Here is a 25,813-nt window from a genome sequence, read left to right on the forward strand (position 1 = left end):
CTCAGGGCGATTCACCTCACATGCCAGGAGTTCCTTCCCCACTTATAAGACCGCTGTGTGGCAGTCCTGACAGACAACACCACAGCCATGTTTTATCTGAACAAACAAGGCAGAGTCCAGTCATCTCCGCTTTGCCAAGAAGCCCTTCTTCTGTGGGAATTCTGTTTTAGCCCACTCCATCACTCTTCAAGCTTCATATCTGCTGGGTGTTTAAAATGTACTGGTGGACAGTTTGAGCAGACGCTTCCTTACACATGAATGGTCGATTCGTCCGGACAGCATTCACTCTGTTTTGTGCATCTGGAGGTTTCCCCGAATTGACCTGTTCACTTCACGGATCAACAAAGAGTGCCCAGCCTTCTGCTCCTTCCGAGGCCACAGCCCAGGCGCGATTGCAGGCACCTTCCTGATCACATGGTCTGGCCAACTACTTTACACCTTCTCGCCATTTCCGCTGGTCCACGGTTTCCGCTGGTCCACGCTGCTCCTCAAGGTCCGCTGGGACAAGGCAGATGTCATACTGGTGGCTCCTGCCTAGCCCCGTCAATGCTGGTACCCCATCCTGTTGGTTCTTTCCTACCTTATGGGTCCTCCTTTTGAGCCGCTGGCCTTCTGCCCTCTCCTCTACCTTTCCTGGAAGGTCGCCTTCCTAGTGGCTATCACTTTGTCTCGTTGAATTTCTGAACTACAGGCTCTCACGTGTGAACTGCCTTATACCATCTTTCATAAGATAAAGTTCAGCTGAGACCTCACCCAGCCTTCCAGCCGAAAGTGGCATCCTGTTTCCATGTAAGCCAGGACATTTTCCTGCTGGTATTTTACCCGAAACCACATGCTGACCTTTGGGAACAACGCCTACACTCACTAGATGTTAGAAGGGTGCTCTCCCCTATACAGATTGCACAAAGCCATTTCACAAGACGACCCAGTTGTTTGTCACTGTCACGGAACGGATGAAAGGCACAGCGATCTCTTCACAGTGGATATCATCATGGATTACCACGTGTATCTGTACCTGCTACAACCTGGCAAATGTCCCTCTGCCTGCTGTCACGGCTCACTCCTCAAGAGCTCAAGCATTGTCAGCGGCCTTTCTGGCAAACGTTTCCCTCCAAGAGATCTGCAGGGCTGCCACATGGGCCTCAGTGGACACCTTCACATCACACTACACAATCATCCAACACTCTCGAGATGATGCGGCCTTCGGCATGGGAATTCTTCAGTCTGCAATACCTTGACTCCGACCCCACCTCCGAGGTAAGGCTTGGCAGTCATCTAACTGGAATTGATATGAGCAAGCACTTGAAGAAGGAAAAATGGTTACTCACCTTTCTTTAACTGTTGTTCTTCGAGATGTGTTGCTCATATCTATTCCATTCCCCCACACCTTCCCCTTTGTTGGAGTAGCCGGCACAAAGGAACTGAAGTGGGGTTGGGCTGGCAGGGTCATATATAGAGCACCATATCGGTGCCACTCCAGGGGGATCCACAGCTGGCCCGATGGGTAGCTGCTAGGGAAGAAGTTTCCGACATCCGTGCACATGGCGTGCGCACCTAACTGAAATGGATATGAGCAACACATCTTGAAGAACAACAGTTACAGAAAGGCGAGTAACCATTTTTCATATGTGGAATTGCTCATTTAGTGACTGGGATTTGGCCACATGGCCTAGTGGACGGAGTACTGGACTGGGACTCAGGAGTCCATTTCTGGCTCCACCAGTGGCTCCCATTGGAAGTCATGGCCTTGGGCATTATATTTCGTCTTCCTGTGCCTCAGTTTCCCAGTCTGTAAAATGGGGATAATACACTGACCTCCTTTTGTAAAGCACATTGAGATCGGTGGTTGAAGAACACTATATGAGAGCGAGGTGTTTTTGTTAAGGGGAAGAGACTTTATAATTTTTGTGTGTGTGTATTTCTATATGTGACAGGTCTGATTCTCTCCATTTTTATACCAGTTTCACGCGTGTAACTCCACTGAAATCAGGCCTGGTGTATGTGAATATATCTGGTGGAGAAGAGATGAGAGTCAGGCCCAGTATCTCTGAGATTTTCCATAATGTGAACTTTGCTAACGTCTAATGAATCTGCAATATATTTGTGCAGAAAGTAGGTTACAGATGGATTTAGATACTAACTCACCTATAACTACAGGGTCTGACTAGCTGCCACTTTATACCCCATTGGGTAATGCTGCAAGATGCAGCTGGCTTTGCCCAGTGTGGCACAAAAAGGATTTGGCACTGAGACTTTCAGCTCACTGTGTGACTATGATTGCTTCCTCCCTTCCCCCAGCTTGCTCCAGGCATTCTCGCTGCTGCTTTCAGCTGTGCTGTATATTGTGGGTTCAGAAGACTATGTGCCGACAATGGTATTCTCCTTACTGCTGGGATGGGTGAACATGCTGTACTACACTCGGGGCTTCCAGTGGACTGGGATCTATTGTGTCATGATACAGAAGGTCAGTATGGAGAAACACCCTGTAAGAGATGCTCAGGGACATGAGGCATTGTCCAAATGCTGCAGTTACTGTTCTCCTGTCAAGATCAGCAGAACGTGCAAGAAGCTAATACGTAGGTTGTGATCACTGAAATTCCATGCCATTTGAGTATATGTATTCTCTTGGGGGAGATGGAATGCTGCAGGAGGCAGACGACTAGCTCAGTTTGCAGCAGATTTTCAAATACTGGCTCAGGTCACAAATAAAAATGAGTTTGTTGGGACTCATCTTGGTCCCTCAGAGCAGCCTGTCACAAAAAAAATCCCCCGAAAGTAAAACACAACACAAAACACAGAGTGGCAGTCTGTTCAGGAAAAGTTTTCTAGCTTTGGAAAGTCTGGATTGAGGCATATAAGTAGATTTGTGTGTGGTGCTCAGGATTGGAGAAGCATGTCAGAGATGAGGTAAGGAAACTGTTTATGTTCTTGTTTCATTTAAATTAAGATGGTTAAAAGCAGCATTTTTCTTCTGCATAGTAAAGTTTCAAAGCTGTGTTAAGTCAATGTTCAGCTGTAAACTTTTGAAAGAACAACCATAATGTTTTGTTCAATTACAAACATTTCAGGGGTATGAACAGTTCCATTCCCGAGGTGTTCATAACTCTGAGGTTCTACTGTATGTCTTATTCAACCTTTGAAAACAGCAGGGTCTGAAGGAAAGAACTTAGGGCTGGAAGCCAGGAACTCCTGAGTTCTGAGCTCAACGCTGTTACCTTATTTGCTGTGTGACCTTGAGCAAGTCTCTCAGCCTTTTATATCTGCACTTCCTCTGTGATGCTTTCTCGGGGCACTCAGGCCCGAGACTCATCTTGTTACCCCCTGCCTCAGGGGGAGAAAAACTTGCTGCTGCTAAACTGGGTGCCGGCTCCCTGACACCCCAGTCTCTTAGACACCCAAACAATCTGCCCAGAACTCTCCCAGCCTTTACTCTGCATTGCAGTCCCCAAACACCTCAGAAGAGTCTCCCTGTGGTGTCCAGCCCGTCACTGGACATTCACAGTAATTACCAGGACCACTGCTTCCAGAGAGACCACGTATCCACCAGCTTGCTTGGTTCAGCTGAAGATGCACTCTTTACTTAATATCACAGTCCTGAGATTAATTTATAATAAAAAGAAAAAGTGTATTTACAAAGAACAGAGAATCACAGATTCAAGTGAGCAGGAATTATGGAAACAGAGATGGTTATACTAAATCAGAAGCAGAACACGCAGCTAAGAGACTAATATAACCTTGACAGGCTACTCTCCTGTATCTCACAACATTTCTTGCCTTCAAAGACCTTATGCAAAGCTTGCTGATCTCATTCAATTCAGGATCCAGGTTGTTGTGAACCACCCCCTTCCTCCAAAGATGTTCCTAAGTGAAATAGATCACAAAATATCATTTTTTCTCTCTTCAAAGTTTGTCGTTCTTTCTAGAGGCAGGAAAACCCCTGGTGCTCAGATTCCTGTGTGCTCTCCCCTGCTGGTTTCACTCCCTCCCCTCTCCAGTCAAACTGTTGACTTCATATGCAAATAGCACTTCCTCTGTATTGGTTTCAAAATGCTTAGTTTACATTAGAGACAGGGTGGATAGGCTGATCTACGTCGCTTTGTCTGGTAAAAGCTGCTTATCAAACCTGCCTGGAACACAGATTCTAAAAATATTTTCTGTATATACATACAGCTTTTAAAATAACACCTATACTTGCATCTCTCAATGCTTATGATGAGCAGTATGGCGTAAGCTTTCCTTTGGTCCCTCACAACATTCTTTATAGATAAATATGATGACAGCAATGAGTTAAGTGTACTGAGTTTGTCAGGCCTCACAGGTGTTGGTGACTCAGAGCAGTGAATCACCAGTGGGCCTCTGTATCACATCCTCATCTATTGAATGGGAGTAAAACTACTTCCTGACCTGCCTCCCTTGCGAGGGACTGTGGGGATTAATGAGTTAATGTTGCCAGAACTGATGTAGAGCCAAATATCATTATTTGATAGGTGCGCTAGTTTCCTGTTTTCTTGGTGATTTTGTGCTGTATAAACCTCATGTGAGGTTGTTGGTGATTAATAACACTGCCTTTTGCTCTGTCTCCAGACTATCCTGAGGGACCTGCTACGCTTCCTCATGGTTTACGTGATCTTCCTCTTTGGCTTTGCGGCAGGTGAGGATTGACTCAGCACCGTGTTAGAGGCAGACCTGCCAGGAGGAGACTTGCCAAAAAACATTCATTGTTCTGCTTTTGTTACAGCTCTGGTCACCCTCACAGGGGATGCCCCTTCGGCTTCCCAGAACAAGTCTGTTACCCCGGAGGATGGCGATAAAGGCCACATTGTGTACAGTGGGCTGCTGAGCACCTCCTTGCAGCTCTTCAAGTTCACCATTGGCATGGGGGACCTGGAGTTCCAGGAGCATGTGAAATTCAAATACTTTGTCATGCTACTGTTGCTGCTGTTCGTGATCCTGACCTACATCCTCCTGCTCAACATGCTGATCGCCCTCATGAGCGAGACTGTCACCAATGTCTCTGGTTACAGCAAGAGCGTCTGGAAGCTGCAGGTAAGTCTGTTGCACCGCTCACCTGGTCTCCAATATAAGCCTTACAACATATGCGCTAAATGTGGGCCTGTGGGAGCTATTTACAACACATTCTCTCCCGCTGTGCATCTGCTGGGATATAAGATTTGACACACGTTTTCGCTGAGCTCCGAAGTTCTAGTTAAAGTAGTAAAAGTGTAATGAGATATTTCTCTCTCCACATTTCTATAGTACCCATCACCTTAGTATCTAAAGTGCTGAGATATATGCCTTCCAGATCTACTTGTAAAGACTCTGACCACCACCTTAATGGATGGGACTGTACATTTTAAGCAGTGCTTTGTCACTTTCCTGCCTCTGGAAGGGAAGAGGAAGTGACACTGCGCAGATGGTGCTTGCTGAAGGAAATTAACAGCTGAGTTTACGGGGAGATTTATTCCAACCCCTCAACCTGGGAGAGCTGATTCTGGTCTTCCAGAGGCTCGGTGCAAGCAAGCTCTCCTCACAGATTGAGTGACAGCACCTTCAGCCAATAAAACGCTGGATAAAAGCCGACAGCACCACAGCACTTTAATTGATTGAGCACACCCTGGGAGCAAAACCATGTTAGGAGACAGATGTTTAACCCTTTTGCAGGTGTCATGCTGTCATAAACAGATAGCTAAGGGTTAATGTCTCTTTCACCTGAAACACCTGACCAGAGAACCAATCAGGAAACCGGATTTTTTCAACTTTGGGTGGAGGGAAGTGTGTCTCTGAGTCTTTTGTCTGTCTGCCTGTTTCCTCTGAGCTTTGGAGAAGTACTTTCTACTTTCTAGTCTTCTGTTTCTAAGAGTAAGGACAAAGAGATCAGATAGTAAGTTATATGGTTTCTTTTCTTTGGTATTTGCATGAATATAAGTGCTGGAAATGCTTTGATTTGTATTCTTTTGAATAAGGCTGTTTATTCAATATTCTTTTAAGCAATTGACCCTGTGTTGTATTATCTTAATACAGAGAGAACATTTTGTATTTTTTCTTTCTTTTTATATAAAGTTTTCTTTTAAGACCTGTTGGAGTTTTCCTTTACTTCAGGGAAATTAAGTCTGTACTCACCAGGGAATTGGTGGGAGGAAGAAATCAGGGGAAAGCTGTGTGTTGGATTGCTAGCCTGATTTTGCATTTCCTCTGGGTGAAGAGGAAAGTGCTTTTGTTCCAGGATTGGGAACGGAGAGGGGGACTCACTCTGCGTAGTTTCACAGAGCTTGTGTCTGTGTATCTCTCCAGGAGCACCTGGAGGGGGGAAGGGAATCAGGATTATTTCCCTTTGTTGTGAGACTCAAGGGATTTGGGTCTTGTGGTCCCCAGGGAAGGTTTTTCAGGGGGACCAGAGTGCCCCAAAACACTCTAATTTTTTGGGTGGTGGCAGCAGTACCAGGTCCAAGCTGGTAACTAAGCTTGGAGGTTTTCATGCTAACCCCCAAATTTTGGACGCTAAGGTCCAGAATCTGGGAATAAGGTTATGTCATGGTGGCAGCGGTGGGATATAGACAGAATCCAGAAGCCAGTAGGAATATTATATTTTTCTTTTCTCTGCTAAGGGTTTTTTAGCAGAGAGAAACAGTTTGGTTTTAAAAGGGAACCAGAGAGAATTTTTTTTTTTCTGCTCTCTAGCAGTTTGTGGTTTGCATATTAAGCGAGAAGACTGTTAAGGGTCTTTTGTCACACAATAGCACTCCCATTGAGAGTCATACCAGCACTCTATATGCATGCAAATAAAGTGGTTTTTCTGGTTTCCCTTCATTGAACATTAGCTAGAGAGAAAAGGAAAAAAGCACTGTTGCTAGGCAGACTTCAGGAGGCAACAGAGAGCCTGCAGTTCAGAAGATAAACACCGGAGGGCACCCCAACACAAGAAAACAGGAACCATGACTTCTAAGGCAAGGATTGACGCCGAAGAACAAATCAAAGACGCTGAACACAGGCGACAGATGGAGATGAAAGAAAAGGAAGAAAGCCTCAAACTGGCAGCCTTTCAAAGAGAACAGGCAGCCCAAGAGGCAGCACACAAAAGAAAACTAGAAGAAGAAGAGGTGGCCCACCGCCGAGAAATGGAAAAACAACAAAAAGAAATGGAAAAACAACAAAAAGAGAATGAAGAGAAGGAAAAACAGAGAAAACATGAACTGGAGATGGCAAAAGCTGGGCTGTATGTGCCAGCCAACCCTAACAACCCGGCGCCAATTATTGCTCCACAGCACAGGAAATTTCCCACCTACAAGGCAGGTGATGACACCGAGGCCTTCTTGGAAAATTTTGAAAGAGCCTGTCTTGGGTACAGCATCCCCGAAGACCAGTACATGGTAGAATTAAGGCCACACCTCAGTGGACCTTTAGCAGAGGTGGCAGCTGAAATGCCCAAGCCGCAAATGAATGACTATAAACTTTTTCAAACCAAGGCCAGATACCGGATGGGGATAACCCCAGATCATGCCCGTCGGCGCTTCAGAACCCAAAAGTGGAAACCAGAGGTGTCATTCCCCAAACACGCCTACTACATTGCAAAAAACTATGAGGCCTGGTTAACAGGAAACAACATTCAAACCTTGGAAGAAGTGAACCTCCTCATACAAATGGAGCAGTTCTTGGATGGTGTTCCTGAAGACATCACACGGTACATACAAGATAGAAATCCCAAAACTATCGCTGAGGCGGGGGAGATTGGAGCCAAATGGATGGAACTGGCAGAAAGCAAAAAAGCTACTGTCAAGGGGAACGATTACCCCAGGGGGCACACAGACCATAAACCCTACAACCGAGGACAGCCAAAGACCCTACATACCACCCAAGTAAAGCCACAGATACCCTACTCTTCAACCTCACCAGTCTCCAGTAACTCACCTCGGCCCAGTGACCCATCAGATGGAAGATGCTTTAAGTGTAATGAACCGGGACATATCAAGGCCAACTGTCCCAAGAACACCATGCGAGTGCAATTCATTACACCACCATCACACCAAAGATCCCCAGGCCCGGATGCCTCTCAAATACCCTTGGAGCGAAGGGAAAATTTGAGAGTGGGCGGAAAGAAGGTTACTGCGTGGAGAGACACGGGGGCACAAGTGTCAGCTATCCACCAATCCTTCGTTGACCCCAAATTCATCAACCCAAAGGCCAAAGTTACAATTTACCCCTTCATGTCACAAGCTGTAGACTTGCCTACAGCTCAACTGCCTGTCCAGTACAAAGGCTGGTCAGGAATGTGGACTTTTGCAGTCTATGACAATTATCCTATCCCCATGCTACTGGGGGAAGACTTGGCCAACCAGGTGAGGCGGGCCAAGAGAGTGGGAATGGTTACCCGTAGCCAAACCAGGCAAGCTTCCAGACCCATTCCTGTTCCTGAGCCGTCCACAGAGGCCCCGTCTGTGTTACCAGAAACCCAGACAGAGGTAGTGGACCCGGATTCCATGCCTACCACTGAAACAGCCACAGCATCTCCAGTCCCAGGCCCGGAACTGGAACAGCAACCAGCACCAGCAAGTGCAACCACATCTTCAAACTCAACGCCAGAGGGCGCCAGCGAGCCAGAACTGGCAGAAGCACACGACAGCCATACCCAAAAGGCTCAGCCAGAGCCTGAAATACCCTCAGGTGCACCAGCGGAGAGCGGTTCACCAGCAACGGAAACAACCCCATCACCTACATCGCTTCCAGAGGGACCAAGCCCAAGTCCACAGTCTGAGGAAGAACTGGTGACCCCAGCCTCAAGGGAACAGTTCCAGGCTGAGCAGGAAGCAGATGACAGCCTTCAGAAAGCGTGGGCGGCGGCACGGAGCACCCCACCGCCTCTCAGCTCTTCTAATCGATCCCGGTTTGTTATAGACCAAGGACTTTTATACAAGGAAATTCTTTCTGGTGGACACCGGGAAGAATGGCAGCCGCAAAAACAGTTGGTGGTTCCAACTAAGTACCGGGGGAAGCTCTTAAGCTTAGCCCATGATCATCCCAGTGGCCATGCTGGGGTGAACAGAACCAAGGACCGGTTGGGGAAGTCCTTCCACTGGGAGGGGATGGGCAAGGATGTTGCCAAGTATGTCCGGTCTTGTGAGGTATGCCAAAGAGTGGGTAAGCCTCAAGACCAGGTCAAGGCCCCTCTCCAGCCACTCCCCATAATTGAGGTCCCATTTCAGCGAGTAGCTGTGGATATTCTGGGCCCTTTCCCAAAAAAGACGCCCAGAGGAAAGCAGTACGTACTGACTTTAGTGGACTTTGCTACCCGATGGCCAGAAGCAGTAGCTCTAGGCAACACCAGGGCTAACACTGTGTGCCTGGCCCTAACAGACATCTTTGCCAGGGTAGGTTGGCCCTCCGACATCCTTACAGATTCAGGGTCTAATTTCCTGGCAGGGACCATGGAAAAACTGTGGGAAACTCATGGGGTAAATCACTTGGTTGCCACCCCGTACCACCATCAAACCAATGGCCTGGTGGAAAGGTTCAATGGAACTTTGGGGGCCATAATAAGAAAATTCATCAACGAATTCTCCAATAATTGGGACCTAGTGTTGCAGCAGTTGCTGTTTGCCTACAGGGCTGTACCACATCCCAGTTTAGGGTTTTCACCATTTGAACTTGTGTATGGTCACGAGGTTAAGGGGCCATTACAGTTGGTGAAGCAGCAATGGGAGGGGTTTACGCCTTCTCCAGGAACTAACATTCTGGACTTTGTAAGCAACCTACAAAGCACCCTCCGACACTCTTTAGCCCTTGCTAGAGAGAACCTAAAGGATGCTCAAGAAGAGCAAAAGGCCTGGTATGACAGACATGCCAGAGAACGTTCCTTCAAGGTAGGAGACCAGGTTATGGTCTTGAAGGCGCAACAGGCCCATAAGATGGAAGCATCATGGGAAGGGCCATTCACGGTCCAAGAGCGCCTGGGAGCTGTAAACTACCTCATAGCATTTCCCAATTCCTCACTAAAGCCTAAAGTGTACCATGTTAATTCTCTCAAGCCTTTCTATTCCAGAGACTTACAGGTTTGTCAGTTTACAGTCCAGGGAGATGATGCTGAGTGGCCTGACGGAGTCTACTACGATGGAAAAAAAGACGGTGGCGTGGAAGAGGTGAACCTCTCAACCACCCTGGAACGTCTGCAGCGGCAACAAATCAAGGAGCTGTGCACTAGCTTCGCCCCATTGTTCTCAGCCACCCCAGGACGGACTGAACGGGCATACCACTCCATTGATACAGGTAATGCTCACCCAATCAGAACCCCACCCTACCGGGTGTCTCCTCATGCCCAAGCTGCTATAGAACGGGAGATCCAGAACATGCTACAGATGGGTATAATCCGCCCATCTACCAGTGCATGGGCATCTCCAGTGGTTCTGGTACCCAAACCAGATGGGGAAATACGCTTTTGCGTGGACTACCGTAAGCTAAATGCTGTAACTCGTCCGGACAACTATCCAATGCCACGTACCGATGAGCTATTGGAAAAGTTGGGACGTGCCCAGTTCATCTCTACCATAGACTTAACCAAGGGGTACTGGCAAGTACCGCTAGATGAACCTGCCAAGGAGAGGTCAGCATTCGTCACCCATGCGGGGGTGTATGAATTCAATGTCCTTCCTTTCGGCCTTCGAAATGCACCCGCCACCTTCCAGAGGCTGGTAGATGGTCTACTAGCTGGACTGGGAGAATTTGCAGTTGCCTACCTCGATGATGTGGCCATTTTTTCAGACTCCTGGCCCGAACACCTACTCCACCTGGAAAAGGTCTTTGAGCGCATCAGGCAGGCAGGACTAACTGTTAAGGCCAAAAAGTGTCAAATAGGCCAAAACAGAGTAACTTACCTGGGGCACCAGGTGGGTCGAGGAACCATAAACCCCCTACAGGCCAAGGTGCATGCTATCCAAAAGTGGCCTGTCCCAAGGTCAAAAAAACAGGTCCAATCCTTCTTAGGCTTGGCCGGATACTACAGGCGATTTGTACCACACTACAGCCAAATCGCTGCCCCATTGACCGACCTGACCAAAAAGACCCAGCCAAATGCAGTTAAGTGGACTGATGAGTGTCAAAAGGCCTTTACCCAACTTAAGGCAACGCTCATGTCTGACCCTGTACTCAGGGCCCCGGATTTTGACAAGCCATTCCTAGTAACCACAGATGCATCTGAGCGTGGTTTAGGAGCAGTGCTCATGCAGGAAGCAACAGATCACAACTTCCATCCTGTCGTGTTTCTCAGCAAGAAACTGTCTGAGAGGGAAAGTCACTGGTCAGTTAGTGAAAAGGAATGCTATGCCATTGTGTACGCCCTGGAAAAGCTACGCCCATATGTTTGGGGACGGCGGTTCCAACTACAAACTGACCATGCTGCACTAAAGTGGCTTCATACTGCCAAGGGGAACAACAAGAAACTTCTTCGTTGGAGTTTAGCTCTCCAAGATTTTGATTTTGAAATTCAACACATCACAGGAGCTTCTAACAAAGTTGCTGATGCACTCTCCCGTGAAAGTTTCCCAGAATCCAGTAGTTAAAAAGTGTTCTTAAAATCTAAAGTCTGTTAGTTATATACTTAGTAGTATATGTAACGGTGCATGTGTTGTATTAATCTGTTTATTTTCAAGTTCTAGAAGAAATTGCCGCCAGTGAGCTTCCCCACTGTCTGCAATTTGGGGGGCGTGTCATAAACAGATAGCTAAGGGTTAATGTCTCTTTCACCTGAAACACCTGACCAGAGAACCAATCAGGAAACCGGATTTTTTCAACTTTGGGTGGAGGGAAGTGTGTCTCTGAGTCTTTTGTCTGTCTGCCTGTTTCCTCTGAGCTTTGGAGAAGTACTTTCTACTTTCTAGTCTTCTGTTTCTAAGAGTAAGGACAAAGAGATCAGATAGTAAGTTATATGGTTTCTTTTCTTTGGTATTTGCATGAATATAAGTGCTGGAAATGCTTTGATTTGTATTCTTTTTGAATAAGGCTGTTTATTCAATATTCTTTTAAGCAATTGACCCTGTGTTGTATCATCTTAATACAGAGAGAACCTTTTGTATTTTTTCTTTCTTTTTTATATAAAGTTTTCTTTTAAGACCTGTTGGAGTTTTCCTTTACTTCAGGGAAATTAAGTCTGTACTCACCAGGGAATTGGTGGGAGGAAGAAATCAGGGGAAAGCTGTGTGTTGGATTGCTAGCCTGATTTTGCATTTCCTCTGGGTGAAGAGGAAAGTGCTTTTGTTCCAGGATTGGGAACGGAGAGGGGGACTCACTCTGCGTAGTTTCACAGAGCTTGTGTCTGTGTATCTCTCCAGGAGCACCTGGAGGGGGGAAGGGAATCAGGATTATTTCCCTTTGTTGTGAGACTCAAGGGATTTGGGTCTTGTGGTCCCCAGGGAAGGTTTTTCAGGGGGACCAGAGTGCCCCAAAACACTCTAATTTTTTGGGTGGTGGCAGCAGTACCAGGTCCAAGCTGGTAACTAAGCTTGGAGGTTTTCATGCTAACCCCCAAATTTTGGACGCTAAGGTCCAGAATCTGGGAATAAGGTTATGTCACATGCTTTTGTTACCTGAGATGTTTCTATTAAGATTTGTCTGTGTTTTATACCTTCTGTTGGCTTACCCTGGTTTGGAGGAATTTCTAATGTGGTTAGCAGCTCCTTCCATGACTGCTTGGTCATTGCCTGAACTAAGGGAGACCTTATAGGGTGCCACTATGCAGCACAGGTTGTGCTTAGTCAGTCTGGGAGCTAGAGAGAATTACAGGATCTGTCAGAGTCCAAAATCCCCTTTTATACTGTTGGCAACCCAGTCCTATTTTATTCTCTATCTAGAAGATTACAGAGTTTAGAGTAATTTCTTAAGCCCGCAGGCCTAGGGTATTTCTTGACAGCAGTAACAGAGCCAAGGAACATTCACAAAAGTGCCTTTCCAAGTCACGATACTTGGCGGATGGGGAAGACTTGATCGGAACTTAGGCTAGCTCAGCACCTGCTAGCTCAGCACCTGGGTTGTGGCTGCACCAGTTCTGCTCTAACATGGACTTGTATCCTCAGAGAGCCATTGCCATTGTGGAAATAGAGAAGTCCTGGCTGTGGTGCCCAAGAAGGAGGCAGAGATCTGGCTGCTTTTTGTCTGTGAGCCTTGATGATAAGAAAGATGAGAGATGGTGTTTCAGGTAAGATAGAAAGTGGAGGCAGCTTCCCACATTCTGAATTCTGTGTCAGCGTGCTGGCATTATGTGTGAATGGGGGAGCCTGGTTTGTTCTTGCATATATAAGAAATGCACCTATGGATACTCGATTATCTAGGAGTGAGTAGGGTAATGTCTTGATTCCCCCTGTCTCTTTGTGTGTGTATGTGTGTATATATATATAATGTGTATGTATATGAGAGATTGGGTTGGGGGGAAATCAAAACATTACCCTACTCACTCCTAGATAGTCGAGTATCCGTAGGTGCATTTCTCATGCTCCCCCATCACCTTTGTATCTAGGCATCATGTAGTGCTGGTACTTCTACTGCCTTGTGTTACAGCCAGGAGGCTGTCATTCTCTCTTCCACTGCCCCTTTCTCCTGGAATGGGGCCCTTTGACCTGAAAGCTCGGTCCTAAAAGGAAGCAGCTGAACTCAGTCCGATGGTTTCAGTCAGTTGCAGAACCACAGCAGTGGAATTACTGAATCAAACTCCCCATGGCCTTGTCTATGCTAGTACTGTACTATTCCCAGCATTGGTTTTGGATGCATGCAAGTCCACTGATGTTAGCAATACTGGATGCTGTGGTGTGATCAAGCCTCAGGCATTTTACTGACGTGTCGTCTTGCGCTGCTCTGAGAAGGTAAAAATGCTGGCAGCTCATCTACACTTGCGCTTCCACCGTGACTACCAATGGTGGAGCTGTCCGGGTGCTAGACCAGCTGTGGGAAGAGCACTAATGTCGACACACCCTCAGTTTCCTGGCTGTGTGAATGCTGCTTGGTAACACCTCTGCAACATGCTAAGTGAACCACAAAGTGGCAGCACTCCCTTTGTTCATGTAAAGTGTGGGAAATTGGGACTTGGAATGTCCCTTATCCTCATTCAGTAGAGGGGGCCAAATCCAGAGCACTCCGATAATAACACCAGGACTTTATGGATTGCATTGTGTTACTCCATGCATACAGACTTTTTTCTGCAGGAAAACTCCTGTAGTTAAGTGTGTCGCCCTTCCAGGCACTGGGGTGTTATTATTTAAACACCGGCACTGTTCACAACACAGAGGAAGATACAGAACTAACGCACTCCACAGGACTTACTAGCTAAATAAGAACTCCCTTGGCAACAAAGCCTTTTGTGGTACAGCCACTGCTGCTGCTGCCAAGTCATTAGTGCTGTGCTGTTGAGACCACCATCCATCAGAATGGATGACATTGAGATGCAGCCTTGGCACGCAACTGTACGATCAGAATGTTTTTCCCCCGTGCCTCATTGTCTGCTGTCTGATGGGCGAAATTGTTCTATTTTCTGTCTCCAGAGTGGAGGAGATTAACTGGGCCAACTGGGAAAAGGAGCTGGGAGTCATCAAGGAGGATCCTGGGAACTCCAGAGACTTGGAAATAGAATCCCTAGGTAAGACATCCCAGGGCTGAGCAGAGGATGTCAGCCCCTTTTCTACTACCTACTGGGCAAATGCTTGTGCACTTTGCCTGTTATCTATTTGGTGGACTCTGTGTGCCAGAAATTTCAGGTGGGCTTGCCCTCACCCCCAATACACCCAGTGAAACTGCTGTCTATCAAGTGTCCTGCAGCCATAGCACCTTCATTTGTGATCTGGTTAGCGCGCACAGTCTAAGTAGGTTTGGGTCTGTTCAATACTTGAATCGGGGACGCCTTAAGAAAAATAATGTTCTGTAGTAAATGCTGTTGAGGATTCAGTTAGGTGCCTTCAAGTCCAAACTAAACCAATGACCCAAGTGTTTCCCTTTATAGGAAATGTAAAAATAAGATCCAGACCCAAGGTGTTGCTAAAGGTCCCAGAGCACATTCAGCAAGAGTCAGGGTGTTCACCTTGGCAAATTCTAACTTGTAGAATCACATGCTACTTGCCTGAACATCCTCTTCACTTTCAAGTGGATACAATTCCTCCCACCACCACCACCACCTCCTGTCCTAAGCTGTGGTGCAGCGTTACTGTGCATAGTTAAGCAGCCCTACATTGAAAACAGTGATTTGTTCCTTTCAATGAAAATATATTGTTTGCTTTAATCTGCCAGGTCTTGTGTAGTAGCCCCATCAGGATTAACCCGACCCTTTCACTGTTTCGTCTTTGGTTGGTCTCCAGCTGCTGGCCTAGAGGGAGTGGGATAGGGAGCTTTACAGCACTTCAAAAATACCTCAAATAGAATTTTTTTAGTTTTCAGTAAATCTGCAGTAGCCCCAGGACCGGCTCAATACCCTCCTCCTTACCTTTGTCATCTGCCTGCTAACTAAGGGCCACCATTGTTCTGTCTCCTGTTACAGTGAAGAAAGTGCGGGACAGGATGTCACGGGGGCAAGCAAACTCAGCAGCACTGGAGGAAGAATTGCCGTTACATCCATTAGCCAGTGACTGAGATGAGGCCACTAGAAGAGGACAAGCCAAGAGACTGTAGCATGTTTTCGGATTGGAATCCCGTTGTTGCTCCCATCCCAATGAATTCTTCATTCTATGGTGCCACTAATATTGAGATGAAAAAGTAATCAGTATTAACGTGTCTCATCAAAGACTGTGTTTCAGTCTGTTGCTTTTATGCATACAAAGTATTTCCTTTGAAGAAATCATTTCTGTTCAACTTCTTCTGCCTGATACTTTCTTCCTACAATGCTTAGAAAGAGGATGTGTGTGTGAGAGAGATTGGTGGTGTGTATCCTGGATGGGATGGCTTTGTAATCTAAGCCTCAGATTTGAAATTTCTCCCTGGAAGCCTGGGTTAAAATTTCAGTTGGGTCAATTTAGCCCTTCATGCTGGTGAGACAGAAAAATTTAGTTCCATGCAGCTCAGTGTGTGTAGCTTTTTTGGATGATACTTTTCCAAGCACAGGCCCTCTGTGCTGACAGCATAAGATACCATGTATTTTTTATGAGAACAGAAGTTTGTCCTAGTGTTTGTGGCCAAAAATATTTCCCCTTCTGCACTGTTATCCTCCGTCCCATATGTGACTGCATTTCAGGTAATCTGTCTGGGAAGTGCTTTGGAATTAAAGGTGCATAAAGCATTGTTCAAAGTTTCTGACTGCATGAGGTTGGCTTGTATGCAAAACAGTGTGCCTCACTTCGAGAGGTATGTTAAGAGGTATTGAAGCTGAAACATTAAGCTAAGTGCAAAAGCTTCTATCTCAGCAACGTTGGCAAATCTAGGCATTTTGACAGCCACAGAACAACTGACCTATATCTGAATTGAAGGTGGCAAAATCACTTGAAAGTTGTATGCTTTGCTAGCAGCTGCATGAAAGCTGTTTCATATTGAAACTGTGACTTAGAAATGCAAATTTATATGACATCCCTTCCCCACAGATGTGCTGCTCTTGAAGTGAGAGCAGCTGAGCACTGCATATCAGATCTTCTTGAAGATACAGAGACTAATGCAACCTGTGCCTTTTTCACCTTTCTTTAACAACTTCCTGTTTGGTCTTAGTGGACTTCTGTCATGCTCCAAATGGTTGCTAAGATTATGTCAATTTTCACATGCTGACCACTTCAGACAGGGAGAGAAGCATGCTGTGAAATTCTGCTGGAAGCAGGAAGAGAAATAATGTCTCCGTTTAGTCCTCTATATAAAAAAAGTGGCAGCTTGAAAACTTTCCATACAGTATCAAGTGCACCAGGGGCATTTCACTGAAAGAGTTTGTCTCAGGGGTTTCTAGAGCTCCACATACACACTACCTGGAGCAGGAGACTCTGCAGTGGGGGAGCACAGGGGATGATGTGCTCCGAGTCAGGGTTGGACTGTGTTGGCAGAGTTGGGCGCAGCCCCTGCTTGCCCTAGGCCGGGATCAAACCAGTGCTGTCAGATCCTCATTTTCCTGAGCCCTGAAATGTGACAGAGGGTGACCTCCAGCCAATTTCTGCATCCACTTTTGAAATTGTAAATGCCTCATCTTGGTTTCCAATTCATCTTTGATAGAGGGAACAGCCAGAGGCAATGCTCAAAGAAGCATTTTAATACTAAACTGTTGGAGAAAGTGGGTACGCATTATGGCAGATTTGGCAGAGCAAGACCTGCCATTTCAGATCTCTGCCTGGAGGTGGAACAGTGAAACCAGGCAAGTTGTCATACAAAGATTAATCGACCCTCAGTCCTTTTGCTGAAGTGATACTGGCATGGATTGATTCCTTTCCCTCCCTCCCCACCCTTGTGGTACGTAACTGTCTGGTGTTCTTACCACATTCTCAGCTGACTCTCCCTGCTTAATCGCAGACCCCTGCTCTAGCTACTAGATCACACTTCCCCAGGCATCACTGTCGTCTGCCTCTTATGGGCGAACGTGGCAAAATCACTTTAAAGTTGTACGCATTGCTAGCGGCAGCACTAAGGGCAAGAAGCTCTAGCAGGATTTCCTGGTGCTGGGAAAAGCTCTGTTTCCGTAGTTCCTGTCTCTCCATGGAGCCGTATATTGGAAAATGCAGGTACATGCAGAATCTTAAATCTTTTACACATTCATTTATTTTATTGATTCTTCACATTGTACAAGTTGAGCTCTTAGTCGGAGGAAGCCAAAGGTGTATCTATCACACCAGCAGGATGAACGTCCTCTGTAAACAAAGCGTAGCCCACAATAAACTGGGGTGGAGAGCTCTCTTTTCTAAGGGAATCTGCTTCCAATGCCTTCTGAAGAAGACCAGAGCAAGAAATTATTAGGAGCTACAGTTATCCGAATGCTAAATCAGAGCAAGTTTCATCATTTAACCTCCCACCTGAAAACTTCTGAGCCAAAAAGAAATCAGTAAATCACTAAGGAAAAACTGTGAAGGGGGAGAGAATGGATCTTCAGTTCTCCTTTCAGGAGGTCAGAGTGCTGTAGGATTGGCTATTCTTATATAGAGCCACAGAGAGCTCCCCCCATTCTTACTATAACGTACTTTCCATTCTCTGGTTTGTGGCTAGCAGAAGGAAGCTTTGAAACCCAACAAGCCAAGGGGGGCTCAGCCCCTGAGAAAAAGAGAAGCTTTGAAAAGCTAGACACTGCAGCCGAGTCTGCACAAGCTGCAGGGAGTTAGTTCTGCCCCAATTCAGCTTGCAGACCTCTGATGCAAGTTGTCTCGTGACCTAGCAGTGAGCTTTGCAACCATCAGGAATACAATTATATTCTAGAAAAGGTTGGGGGGGGTTTAAATGAGTCCTCTGGAGCTTTTAAAAACTCTTCATTTCTGAGAAGGCTTCAGACCTGCTGACTGTCTGAGTCACAGTGTGGCCAGACAGACAAGGATACTGTGTGTGCGTGTGAGACTATCACACCCACTGACTAACACATGCTTCATGTTCTCTTCTGATGTAATTTCTTCTCTGTGCAAAAGAGCAGGCAAATATCTGTGAAATTGGAATGATACTGCCCCTCCATGCCATGAAGCTTAGTTGTTGAACATTTATAAAGCACTTTGTGATCCTTTGGGGTACAGGAGCTAAGAAAGAGCAAAGTAATAATATACTAACCTCCTTTGGTACTGGGTACGTTTTTCTCTCCCAAGAATGTTGGGCATAATAAACACAGAAGCTGCAAGCTGGGAAAGACCAGCCTGTTTCTAGAAATGCTCCCTCTACTTCCCTGCCTTTCTGAGTGATTTCAGATGTAATGGAACTTCTCTAGCTCCTGAGCATTGCCAGTCTGTGGGGAAACCAGGTCTCTGCCAACATGAACCAGTTACTTGCGGCTATTTCTGTGCAGCTGGAATCCAGTCACAAAATAGGTCAGAGCAGTAAGGCAGGGCAAGCCCCCATACCCAGACCCCATTTCCCTGGCAGGAGCACCGGGAGGGAGAGTGGGGGGGACAGCAGGTGGAAGGGGTTTGCTCTGGCCCAGGGTCCCACAAACTCCTAATCCGCCTCTGGGTCAGAGTAGAATGCAGCACGGGTATTGAACACATATGGACCCTTCCGACTCCTAATCCTTGCCCCTGTGAGCTGTGGTACAGACACCCCAAAAGGAGGGACACTAAGAGCAAAGGATTGGCAGCACGGGCGGTGGAAGTGATAAGGTTTCCTTTTTTTAGCATGTCCTACATTGTCAGTAAACTTCCCTTTCAAGAGCCAACATTTCTGATACTAACAATATACTAACCAGAGAGAGAGAAGCAGCATTGTGTGGGAAAGAGGAAAAACTGGGTCTAAAGTGAGCGATGTTTGTAATGAGGCACATCTGAAAGGTGACATACCTTTTAAATCCCTGCTTGTGTGTGTGGAAGTTTATTCCACTCTGTTACCAGGACATTTCCATAGGATGATAACACCTCCAAGTAGCTAGCATGGAAAGTGAAGATAGATAGTGCGAATACCTCACTTAGCAACTTTCAAAGGTAACCCATAAGGATACCCTGGTAAAGGCTACAGATAGACAGACAGAGGCACTGGTAAAAATGGTCTGTCTGTAGTTTGTTGTCTCTATATTTAAATGTAATTTTGTTAGTGTATGCACTGAAACCCCACTAGGAAATCCACAACAGACCTGCCTGTGTCTCAGCAACCAGCAGTCCTGAGAGAGTCATCTGCAGGCAGAGTACAGATATTGTCTCTTCAGTCCTGCATCGTTGTGAAAGCCAGGAACAGAGTTATGAGGTCCCTTCCATGCCTTCTCTTCTTAATAAGTAAGTGAATTTTATTTATTTTTTGCCCACCTAAATTAGAAAACGTAAGTCTTGGACTGTGAAAAGAAAGTTGTGAATCTGAGGACTCAAGGTGGTCACTTAATCTGACCAAGTAAAGTGCTTTATGCTTGCAGCGTATTTTGGAAGTGTCAAGGTTTCAGCACTTGTGTAGATACACTTTATAAAATTTCTTGTTGCAAAATTATTGGTTTTCTAGTATTTCAGCATGATCAGCAAATGGTGGGGGTGAGTATTTCAGTGTCTTGTACTTCTTGCAATTCTCCAGAAAAAGTTAATGTTAGTGAAATCCACTGGGCTCAGCTGTATTAAGGGGACAGACAGGTAGGTGCTCAGATACTATAGTGGTGAGGATCATATAAGTGCCTGGGTCTATTGATAGACGGTACTATATAATCATGATGAATCAATTGAGAAAATTCTGCTCTCATTTACATTGGTAAAAAGCTATATTTAGTCAGTGAGGTTACTATCTTTCCACGGTTGTAATGGAGAGCTGAGTGTGGACCAATGTCTTTATGTCTATCAGCTCCCCCTTTTATAAGCATCCTTAGGGATACATGTCCCTGCACCAATCAGGGAATGCATTCAGAAATCCATTGTCTATGAAGATTTGACTGGCTGAACTCTCATCAAGCGTTCTGAACTTAGTATTTAGAATAAAAAGAGAACCTCTTTCTCAGCCCTTTATTTGGAAATAAGGATTGATAATATAAACAGGAGGCAGATATGAATTAGAAAATTCACTTTGAAATTCTAGAAGTAAGAAGTTAAATATAAATGAGGACAAATAGCTGTTTAAAAACCTACAGACTTTTGACATTTTTCAGTACTTCAGAGAAGCCACAGAATGTCATTGTTACAGAGACTGTTATAAGAACCTGTTTTCAGTTGCTTATAACTTTTGCCAAACTTTAACCATTCAGGTTGACATTTTCCATGCTAAGCTGGTGATTTATTTTGTGAAAGTTTCAGTAAAACTTGTTCAGTCATTTCTGAGAATGAAATTAGTGACAAATATGGCATTTTGCTCAGCTTAGAGAATTCTTATAACTGTTTAGTTGAGTGCCTCTGTGTTTTGGAGCAGGGACTTAACATTTGTTGGTGGAGGTCAAAGATATTCTGTTTGCCATCCCTGTGAAAATTCTCCCAAATTTGTCCAAGCAACAAGCCTCTGTAAAATCACAGTTTGCACATACTCTTTAGAGACTTGCTGCAGTTTGTCAGCTAAATTTTCTGAAGATTGCATTTGCATTGATCCTGCTCCATCCCTGTGCAGCTCCTCTGTGCTGAATGGACTGCACGTACCCTATCTGCACAGAGCAGTGGCTTTCAACCTTTTTTAATTTAAAAATTTTTTGAATGGAGGTGCGGACCACTTTGGAAATCTTAGACATAGTCTGCAGCCCGCCAGGAGTCTGCAGACCACAGGTTGAAAACCACCGGCAGAGAGCCATTGAGGATGCTTCATTTCCAGGCTGCTCCCTGCAGCTACTCCCCGCAGGAGCTCGGAGCTCTTTTGTCACCTAGTGCCAGAAGTGAGACCTGGGAGACTGTCTCCTGTGTTTTCCATGTCCCTGCTGTTGGAACCCAAGCAGCTTGGAGGAGAAGGTGGAATCAGCCTGACTCGCATGAAGCAAGGAAGTAGAGGATAAAAGGGGAGGGAGTAGCAACCTTAATTCATCCCCCTTCTGCATATGTATTTTGTTCCAGTCTTGACGTGATCATATACAATTTCCTCCACAAGACCCCCTGCCTTATTCAGTGCACTGTTTGAACTATGCTCTGGGGATGAATCAGGGTTGTGTAGGAGACTGTTGTTTATAGAATCCCTTCCTCATCTGTGGCAGAAATTGGAAGGTGTGTAGTGAATGAGGCAGGAGAATGTGGGAAGAGAGAGGATGGTCACATGGTTAAGGCAGTTGAATATTGCCCTGGAAAACTGGATTGGCCACTTGTGTTCCTTATTTTATGGGTGCCCAACTTGAGACTGTGAAGCACCAGGCCCACAAAGCTGCAACTGAAGTTATCTGGAGGAGGGCTTTGAACATATAAAACACTATAAAAATGCTAAACACACTGAGAAATCAGGCCCAGGGCATCTCATGTTAGGCACACAAAATTAGTGGACATGGACAATTTTGGCTTTAATCTCTCTGTGCTTCAGTCCCCCATTAATAAAATAGGGCTAATCCTACCACTGCACATAACAGGTGTGTGAAGATAAATTCACAGATGTTTGTGAAGCACTCAGCGCAGTGAGGATACCTTAGAAGAGTTCATGAGGAAATAAATAATTTGCAGGGTTTGGCTGGTGTGTGGTGAATAAGTCTTGAGGCCACACCCTGGATGATGAGGATAAAAAGAAATATTGCGTAACTACTCACAGAGTGAGCATCCTGGTGCATTGAATGAGGCAGGGTTCCCTTGGGAAAAAAAAGTATGTGTATCAGAATGCATAATCCTAAGGAGGGAAAATTAAGGGTGTACAGGTAACATTAATTCTGGCATTTCCTAAATTCTGAGTGATTGGCTTTGCAACCTTAATGTTCTTTAAACATAATTTTTGTGTGTGTGTGTTAGATTGCATGCGTCTGAAATAGTTTTTATAGGTCAACTATTGAAGATTAGAGTATTGTCTGTTAGGTGTATTCTAGGATACTAACATTAGGTTAACATACTCAAGCGTGGAGTTGTAAGTCACTTTCATCTTTATTAACCATGTAAACACTGCATGGAGATTTCTACAATACTAATTAAAACTCCTACCCTGTCTAGATCTAACTCATGTAAACTTGAACTAAAATGGAATAACTTGCAGTGACCTCTCTGCCATCTTAGCCTACAACAGAGCTCCTCTCTTCAGTAATTTTTTTGCGGTTAAAAATTCATGACAGGTAATAGCTCAGAACGTGCACATCCATTAATCTGAGCTCCTTTATGTAGCTCAGGGTTTTATCTTTAGAGTCTGGGAAGAGACAATAAGTAGATGATGTTTCTTCTCATGGGGTAGCTTCAAAAGGTTGGGTCCGGAGATGAGAATTTGCATTCACCTCCTGCCAAGTATTTCCCATTCACTTTTGTCCCAAAGGGTTCTTCTTGTCTAGCACATTCTTTAAAATAGTTCTTTGAAGCTCATAAACACTTTCCAGGGTTTACATTGCTCACATCTACTCTCTAGAGATGTTACATACAATTCTACAATAATACATAAACTTTGCATTTTGAATAAATGGACTCCAAAGCTACGTAAACTTAATTCAGTAAGGTTTTTCAAAGATATTGCAGGAAATTACCATATCTGTCACACTAGGTTCACCTTCTCAATGGCAAGAAACCAAGTTCAGGCCTGGTGTAGATGGGTGAAATTTCCTATGTTTGGGAGTAGGACCCACTTTTTTGAATTTGGCCCCAGGATCCTCTGAGAAACTACAGCTTCTGTTACGTTAACCCACAATGTGAACTGACGATCATCTCATACAGCATGGTAAGCTTCCACAGAGCTCTCCCAACATAAGTAAATGTTTTCCCTATCTTGGGAGCATGACTTCTGAGTTAAACAAGAACAAACCTAAGCCAAGATATGAGACAATGGCTATGGGGAGGGAGGAGAGGGAGGACCAGTAAAGAGGATAGGAAGGAGTGGTAGAAAAGGTTAATTTGAAGGAGCTGAGAGATAACCGAGAGACTGCTCCTAGTTTTGGGGACACAGCATGATAGAAGGTCCTCAAATCCAGGCTATGTCTAAATTTTGCTGGTTCTTTCTGCATAATAGCTACAATATGGCCTTTTCTATCCGCCCACCCAGCTAAAATGCTCATCCAGGCGCTCATCATTTTGCATCTCGATTACTGCAACATCCTTTTTTTGGGTCTTGACAAGTGTAATCTCGCCTCACTCATATCCACTGAGAATGGTGCTGCAAAGATCATGCTCCTAACCCATCACTTTGATCATATCACCCCTTTCTTTGAACCTATCTACTGGGTCCCTCTTCTCTGTATCCTCAAACATAAGCTGCTTGTCTTCACTTCCACTCCACCCTACCTACCATCTCTCATTCGCTATCAAAAGGTTGACTCCCACGTCCCCTATGATGCTATCCTCTATTGCCTGCTTCTTAAGTTTAAAACAAACCCCTTCGTGCTCTCTCTCATGCTGGCCCTCACGGTTGGAAGGAGCTTTTGGTAAACATCCTCAAAAAGACCTAATTATTCACCTTCAAGTCTCTCCTTAAAAAATCTCCCCTGGCATGATGGCTAAAATACCCCTGACAACAAACAGGGTGCTGACGCAACTACAACAGTGAAGTTTGTCTTCAGTTGCCGTCTTGCTTTATACATCAAACCCTGGTCAAGCTTTGCCCAACTAAGGGCAACATCAGCAATTTACCAGGGGCCTGAAAGCAACAACTCACTTGCATAAAAGTAAGTCTATTGGAGTCACCTTCCCCTACAATACTGATGTCATCTCTACGAGCCACACAAATTCAGCTTTCACTGCTCCAGCCTGGCCACTCAGATAAAGACAGTCAGTCCATTGTGTGTTGGGACTTGCAGGCAGCACCTCTGTTATCAAATTAAGAGGCTTGTAGGCGTCATTGTAGAACTCATTGTGTTGCATTTTGACTGTGTGTCATTTACTAATAAGAATACTTAGGACTTCAGCCTCACAGTGCAGCCAAGCATAAATACAGGCTAAATCTGAATAATAATAATAATAATAATATAATAGAACTGTACACATACAGGTTGTTGTGTATAAATTTCTGCATGATTTTTTTGTTTCCAACCAATACACAACCTCAGGTGTGTGAAGGAGGTAAATGTTTTTTGGAATGATGCGTCCTGACAATGGGGACAAATTCTGGCCATTCAAAAAATAATCTGAACTGCAGTAAATGGCTGCAATAAAGCAGTGAGTGCGAAGATACCAACATCACGGGGCACATTTTTCTTTTTGCAAAATATCTCTCCAGGACTATTTGTGATTCCAAGGTGCTAAGGTCTGTAATGTGTAATTGCAAATCCAAGACAAAATCCAGGAGGATTGCGGATACTCAGCACAATTAGTGTGGTTAGAAGTTTTATAGTTGGTATTTCCATTTTGTAATATTCTATACTGGTAATTCCTCATGGATTTAATATATGTTTACGTATTAGGTACCTGTTAATTACGTGTAGCACGTGCATACTCCCAAAGGGCCAGATTCTGATGTAAATTACACTGGCATCAATCTTGAGTAACTCCCCTGAAATCAGTGAAATTACTCCAGATTAACACCAGTATAAGTGAGTTCAGAATGGGGCCCTAAGGTATTTATTTTATTGTAGAATAGTGACAAGGGGCCATATTTGCCTGTGTCGTATCAATGTAGCTCCATCGATTTCAGCAGGCTTGCATATTGTAATACAGAGGTGCATTTGGGCCATTTCAAGTTAACGTTTTGGTTTGTGGCTTCCGTCTTCTGACAGTTTGAGCTGTAGAATCAGAGAGCATTTACACTGGTGCAAACAGCAAATCAGCAACCAAGGTAGGGCTCTGTGCTGGCTTCAGCTAGGAGTTTAAGACCTCCCCCTCCCCCCAGATTGAACTGTACACAGTGCAGCCATCAGAGGCAGGGGCGTAAAGCCCGCCTGCAGTAGGGGCAAAAGCCTTGGAGTGACAATAGCTGCAATTTGATGCATTAATGCAGGAGTCAGGTGTGTTAATGCTACTGCAGGGTGCAAAGCAGGGTGGTGAGTCCGGCCGCTAAGTTCCAAAGAAATAGCATGCCACTCGCTAAAGCATGACTGAGGAAGCTGAAGCGAGGCCTAAAACACCCCCACACTGTGAGACCTGGGCTGCTTTGTGTCTATATATGAAGAAGTAGCAATCAGAATTCAGATATATGGCAGGGAAACAGCTTTGGCCACAATGTTTCACTTCTCCCTCCAGCTACATTGTAGTAGCCAGCTTATGAAATGACACCAACTTGT

The 25,813-nt window shown here is 45.3% G+C and overlaps 2 protein-coding genes across 9 annotated transcripts in view; both read left to right on the forward strand.

Annotated features, from left to right (window-relative positions):
• The window catches only part of LOC115636463 (transient receptor potential cation channel subfamily V member 2-like), a 61,277-nt gene extending 45,041 nt beyond the window's left edge, over positions 1 to 16,236 (forward strand). For all 8 annotated transcript variants that reach the window (XM_030536592.1, XM_030536591.1, XM_030536593.1 and 5 more), the window contains exons 11-16: positions 2,299 to 2,464; positions 4,585 to 4,651; positions 4,739 to 5,046; positions 13,056 to 13,177; positions 14,514 to 14,608; positions 15,500 to 16,236. In XM_030536592.1, coding sequence (XP_030392452.1) covers positions 2,299 to 2,464; positions 4,585 to 4,651; positions 4,739 to 5,046; positions 13,056 to 13,177; positions 14,514 to 14,608; positions 15,500 to 15,591 — 850 coding nt within the window. In that variant the 3' untranslated portion in view covers positions 15,592 to 16,236. The remainder of the gene's footprint in view (positions 1 to 2,298; positions 2,465 to 4,584; positions 4,652 to 4,738; positions 5,047 to 13,055; positions 13,178 to 14,513; positions 14,609 to 15,499) is intronic.
• Positions 16,237 to 19,631: 3,395 nt separating this feature from the next.
• Positions 19,632 to 25,813, forward strand: part of ITGAE (integrin subunit alpha E) — a 56,013-nt gene continuing 49,831 nt past the window's right edge. Inside the window, exon 1 of the mRNA XM_030536452.1 lies at positions 19,632 to 19,817. Coding sequence (XP_030392312.1) covers positions 19,784 to 19,817 — 34 coding nt within the window. The 5' untranslated portion in view covers positions 19,632 to 19,783. The remainder of the gene's footprint in view (positions 19,818 to 25,813) is intronic.

Source organism: Gopherus evgoodei, chromosome 17, assembly GCF_007399415.2.
Source record: "Gopherus evgoodei ecotype Sinaloan lineage chromosome 17, rGopEvg1_v1.p, whole genome shotgun sequence".
Taxonomy (NCBI): Eukaryota; Metazoa; Chordata; order Testudines; family Testudinidae; genus Gopherus; species Gopherus evgoodei.